The sequence below is a fragment of the Papaver somniferum genome, chromosome 1 (genome assembly GCF_003573695.1).
Source record: "Papaver somniferum cultivar HN1 chromosome 1, ASM357369v1, whole genome shotgun sequence".
Classification (NCBI taxonomy): domain Eukaryota; kingdom Viridiplantae; phylum Streptophyta; class Magnoliopsida; order Ranunculales; family Papaveraceae; genus Papaver; species Papaver somniferum.
Genome location: NC_039358.1, coordinates 140,242,499 through 140,248,152, shown reverse-complemented (window position 1 = coordinate 140,248,152; position 5,654 = coordinate 140,242,499). Strand labels below are relative to the sequence as shown.

The following is a 5,654-nucleotide window of genomic DNA, read 5'->3' as shown; positions in this document are numbered from 1 at the left end:
TAGAGCATCCACAGTCATGGAGTCGACCAAATGCCAAATAGCAGACCAAAAGCTAAAAAAAATTGGCATTTTACACTGAGCAACCACAGTCGTGGAAGACTATTTTTAGTCAGGCGGAAGTATAACAAACGCCCCAGTTCAGGCGCACTTTTAATGACCGTCCCAGTTCAGGCGCGCTTTTAATGACCGTCTCATTCAGGCGCATTTTTAATGTCCGCCTCATTCAGGCGCACTTTTAATGACCGTCTGATATCAGGCGCATTTTTAATGTGCGCCTGATTCAGGCGCACTTTTAATGTCCGTCTAATTCAGGCGCACTTTTAATGATCGCCTGATTTCAGGCGCACTTTCAATGACCGCCTGATTCAGGCGCACTTTTAATGACCGCCTGATTAGTGAATTTACATAAATATTAGCCACTAATCTTCTTCTAATAACGTATTAGCCCACTAATCTTCTTCTAATAACGTATTAGCCCACTAAACGAGTGAATATACCAACGTCCCATTGGGGCGTACATTAAAGCAACGTCCCATTGGGACGTAAAATATACCAACGTCCCATTGGGGCGTACAATATAACTACGTCTGTGTTGGGGCGTATGTATTACATGCGTTTGGTTAGGCGGAGTTTATAGATGCGCCTGATTCATACGTTAATTATACTTCCGTCTGATTTCATACGGTCACTAAAATCTCGTCTGCTTTCATACGCTATTAATACTTCCGTCCCACTATATTTCGTTTAGTCTGGGTTAACGACCACATTTGGTCTCAAACCCTAATTTTGGCGATCAAATTTGGGTTTGGTCCCTTCCGTTGCGGCATATTTTGAGACCAAATTTGAGTTTAGTCCCCAAATTTGGCCGTGACTGTGGTTGCTCTTATAATCTCATCTCTTTGAACGTGAACCACTTGCCATGACAGAAAAAAGTCAAAAACACAAATGAACTTTGTTCCCTTTCCAACCATACAAAGCCGCAATCAGTCGCCTTGTATCCATACATATAGTGTAGAATATAGTTAAAAGAAATTGGGATGAAAATTCACATGGCATTTATGCATAAAAACGAAACCAAACTGTTAAACTACATAAACACTGATTACAGGAAAGTTCTGCTAATTATATTCAGGTAAAATTATTTTTCCATCTATTTCTTCTTCTACCAATACTGCAAAGATTCATCTACTACATATCTTTAGTATAACTCTACCACTCTGAATTCTCTCTGCATATCTGTAGTTTCCTTTTTTTCTTCTTTAACTACTCAAAAGACCAACTATAATTACATTATCTTCTTTCTTCTTCATCTAAAATAACATCTTCAGGGCTAACCCCAAAGTATCTTCATTTCTTTTCTAAAATATCTGTGAAAACTTCTGTTACATGTATAAGCTTTCTTTGTTGTATTTCCATTTCGTCTTCTTTTGTCAACATCTTCACCCCCCATAGGAAGCTACCACCATATACCAAGGGAGAAGATTCTTGTTTGATTGATGCCAATAGGTCAGGAAAATGTAAAATAAATAAAAAAGTAAAATAAGTAATAAGGATCCATAACTAAAATCCCATTCCTTCCTTCTCTAACTCTATATTCTTTTTCTTTCTTTAGTTTCTGATATTTTCTCTATGTAGCTGTTGAAATGCCGCTAGCTGGTATTGGAGTTGCAAACGGGCTCTCTGGTAGATTCAGTCCTCCTTGGCTAAAAAAAATAACAGAACATCACCACATTAGAAACACCCAAATACGAAAGGGCAATCAGCCAATAAATTAAGCACTTCAAACCATTTCTAGACAACACACTACCAGAATGGCGTTCTGTTGTCGCTTAACAAGCAAATGGCATGATCAAAGCATTGTAACTAAGTGCCTAAGCAGGTAATTACGTCTCATATACATGCTATTCTTCGTTAATACTTGAAATATTATGGAAGATTTACCTCTCCTGGTCAGTGTAATTGTTGTTGGGGTGCCTAGCATTGTCATCACTAGTAGAGCCATTCTGTAACATATCAAGCATGTAACCAAAACGATTGGCTGATTGAAAGTCATTGTGATCTGCACAGGCTATGGCATAAAAAGGAAAACTAAAATCAGAAAGGACTGGAGCAAAAGAAAGAAATGAACAAAGTAACATAGGACCAAAGAGCACAATTACTAGTCCATGTAGATCAATGTAATTGTTGATTTGATATACTTAGAACAGACCTTCAGAGAATCTCAGCTCATCATTGGTGTAACCAAAATATGGTGTATGAGCTAGGGGCTTAGTTGCTAACTGAAACTCTGCCAAGCGCCTCCTCTCATATTCAAGAGCTTGCTCTTGTTCCTCCAAAATCATCTGCTTCCGGAGTAATCTTGAGTGCTCAACTGTCAAAACAGTAGGATGTTATTCACAAAAGAAAGTTAAATGCCTACATAACATATTCACATAAACAATAGTTCAATCTCCATCTGTAACTGCACTCACTTGCTTGAAGCTCGTGATCCATATCAAGAAAGTTAGGGAAATACATTGGACGTTCAGGTTTGTCATTATACTTCCTGAAAGGGAAGAAGAAAAAAAGAAATTTAGGTATACAGAAGTGGAGAAACATTCTTTTGGTAGTAGTTGAATAAGGTGAAACCATTCCAAAAACTTAACATATATGTATAATGGAAACATGTAATTATACCTGTCGACAAGTCTTGATTTTTCCCGATACGGCTTAACCAGAACTCGAGCTCCACAAACAAAATGAGGATTCCCTTTAGCTAGAATCATTTCGACTGTGTCGGTGTAAAGAAAGGTAACAAATCCAAACATCCTTTTCTGCTGGCAGGGGATCCTCACATCTTGAACAGGACCAAAGCTCCTGCAGACATCCAATAAAACTTATGTTTAACAATCCAAATGCAGATACTTAGCATAAGCATAAAAGTTTGGTCTTCTTACTTGAAATAGTTGGAAACATCCTCCTCAGCAAATGTACTTTCAGCTGGGAAAGTCAAATAAATCTGTCTAGACCCAGAGACTATTGTACCAGGATCATTCCTCTCACTCCTGTAATCCATATATCTTGAGGCATCTTCAGCCAAGACAACAGAGTGTTGCCCATGAGGTCTGAAACTCCAACGAAAAGGAAAGCCGTAATTAATAACTTATAAAATGTATCTCAATGCTAATTCAAATTTGAACAAAAAAAAGAAAGTAATGTACTAAGAATTCAAAGAGAAACACACACCGTAAGAGTTCATGATGATCGCACCTGTCAATGAGGCGAATGCTGTTCTTCAACCTAGCAAGAAGTTTAGTCAAACTATAACCAGCCTTCCCATGCCTCTGACTCTCAGTGAGATACCCTTCAGCTTGAAGATTCCTCCCATATTTCTCATAATACAGCATGGGAAGAGAGGCAATTGACACAGGCAATCCTCGTCTAGATTTCAATAGCTCAGTAAGCTCCATTTCAAGTGTCTCAAGAGACCCTGGCAAAAACATGTGATCCTCATTACCCAAGTCATTTCCATTAGGGCTGAAAATCTGAGAGAAACTGTCAGCTAAGTTTTGACCATGCAAGAATCTACAGCTGGTACCATGCTTACAGAAACCCTTGTTGAAATAATGACAAGCCTTCATAGGAAAATCAGGCAAGCTCAAGCTTGGTGGTCTGCGGTTCCGTGCAAGAACACCCAATGCCCCATCAGGGTAATAATAACTCCCAGGAAAATCACCACCACCATTCACAGAATCCAATTGCTCATCCATCAGGAACTGTGCATAGTTCTGGAGGCGGAAATCATCATTGATTGATTCAGAATAGGGTGGAGGAATGAAATCCATATTATGAATTGGTTGTTGATCAGACAACTGTGGATCCCAGTGTGGAGGAGGAGCAACACGAAACCCCCCATGAGAAGAGAATGGACGGGAGGCAGCAGGTGAATAGGGAGTAAACTTATGGGGGAGGTCTGAATTGGGTGAAGAACTCATTAAACTAGGTGGGATTGGGGAAGAACCAAAAGGTTTAGGTGACAAGTTGAGATGGATTTTGGCTTCATTAATCAAGGATTGAATCTGACTGTCAGTTCCACAAGCTAACCTTATCATCTCCCGCTCACCAAGGTCTTGTAAGAGAAGATAACCTGTAATCTTAGACACATTTTCAGGTTCCAGTTGTTGAATTCTTTGTAGCACAATTCTTGTAGACTCGGGAAAATCCATTTTACATCCTGAAATTACATCAGGACACAGAAAACACATAAGAAAGAGATTCCTGAAACAAAATCATTTAGAATACTAACAATCAACAAGAGAAGCAGCATATATAATCAAATAAACACTCAAAACAAAGCATGAACAGATCTATAGATTACCACCACCTCGACCAACATAATTTCTGAAAAGAAAATCCATTTTAGTTTCTTCAACTATTTTCCCACTCTCTACACCATTTGTACCCATTCTTCTCCAAGAAATAGTTTCAAAAATACCCTAAAACCTTAAAACATACCCTAAAAAGTGTTCAAAACTTGCTGAAAATACAACCCTAAAATAAACCACACTGTGATATTTATGGAGGATAAAAGAGATTTTTTTTCTATGCAGAATAATTCCAGCTTTGGAACAGAAGAGCACCGGAGAAAAAAACATAAATTAAAAACTCTGAAAAAAGGGGTCTTTTATTTGCTTTTTAAGGGATGAAAAAAAAGTAAGTCCTTGTTTCTGCAACAAGAACTGTTCATTATCAGAAACCCCAGTTTTGAATAACCCTAATTTTGAACAAGAAAACAAAAATCCTTTCTAAAAGGAAAAACTTAGCTTACCTTTACTCATACCTTCCAACCTCAAAAACATAAAAATAAAAATAAATTTACAACCTTTATATTTATCTCTCTTCGACACAAACACAAACTAACTAAAAATAAACTCTGTTTGCTTCAGAGAAAATAGCAAAAACTTAAAGTTAGTTCCTCTTAAAATGGTCTACAACCTAAGACGACGTCATTTACTCTTCTATTAACACAAGATACCCCAAACCACATCCCCCCACTGTAAGACATACTGAAAAAACTTACTCAAAAATTAAAAACCCACACTGAAAGGTAAGAAAATTAAAGTCCATATCTTTCTAACTTAAACAAAAAATCTCAAAATAAAGAAGTAGAACATATTTAAGCAGACCCATTTATAGAAACTGACAGAAGAATCAAAAAAGAGAACAGGGTTTCATCATCATCCTATAAACATGAAAACATACATCATAGATCTAACAGATACCCACCAAATCTTAATAAAAACTTCTTCTTCTTGAGTGAGAGAAAACAACACCAGTCAGAACCAATAGAAGGAGGAGGAGGAGAATATGTTTAGAAGCTCCACCATGATTATAACCTGTTTTAACTCCTTCAACTTCTCTCTAGAGAAAAATTGTTTTTGCTTTTGTTTTTGTTTCTCTCTCTTTATAAATTCTCTGGAAACACGAAACTAATCTTAATATATACGAGAAAAATGACAGAGGCGCCTCTATTTGAGTTCAAATCAATATTTATAAATAAACAATAATAATAATTAATTAATTAAAATTTAATTTCACGTTTTATGAATTTAATTTAATAAATAATGAAGAAAATCATTTCCTTGTTTTTGTTAAAATTTTACAGGTTGTATCTG

General features: G+C 36.8%; 1 protein-coding gene across 5 annotated transcripts; it reads right to left on the bottom strand.

Annotated features, from left to right (window-relative positions):
• Window positions 1-1,032: 1,032 nt before the first annotated feature.
• Window positions 1,033-5,654, bottom strand: LOC113302587 (zinc finger CCCH domain-containing protein 18-like). Of its 5 annotated transcripts, XM_026551543.1 has the most exons (9): window positions 5,266-5,651; window positions 3,578-4,213; window positions 3,226-3,469; window positions 2,937-3,104; window positions 2,677-2,856; window positions 2,472-2,545; window positions 2,210-2,371; window positions 1,942-2,068; window positions 1,033-1,703 (listed from the first exon to the last, which is right to left on the bottom strand). In XM_026551543.1, the coding sequence occupies exons 2-9, from the start codon at window positions 4,203-4,205 to the stop codon at window positions 1,628-1,630; spliced, it is 1,659 nt and encodes a 552-aa protein (XP_026407328.1). In that variant the 5' UTR covers window positions 4,206-4,213; window positions 5,266-5,651; the 3' UTR covers window positions 1,033-1,627. The 5 variants fall into 5 exon arrangements, with proteins under 5 accessions (XP_026407328.1, XP_026407314.1, XP_026407336.1 ...); XM_026551529.1 differs by having other exon boundaries at window positions 1,942-2,059; window positions 3,226-4,213; window positions 5,266-5,654; XM_026551551.1 differs by having other exon boundaries at window positions 1,942-2,059; window positions 3,250-4,213; window positions 5,266-5,654.

Bases quoted from the DNA above. Each gene is read 5' to 3' on its own strand.
- LOC113302587 (XM_026551524.1), bottom strand. From the start codon at position 4,205: ATGGATTTTCCCGAGTCTACAAGAATTGTGCTACAAAGAATTCAACAA. The intron at 2,546-2,676 runs GTATAATTACAT...CTTCCCTTTCAG, and splicing joins AAATCAAGACTTGTCGACAG to GAAGTATAATGACAAACCTG. The intron at 2,372-2,471 runs GTGAGTGCAGTT...CTGTTTTGACAG, and splicing joins GGATCACGAGCTTCAAGCAA to TTGAGCACTCAAGATTACTC.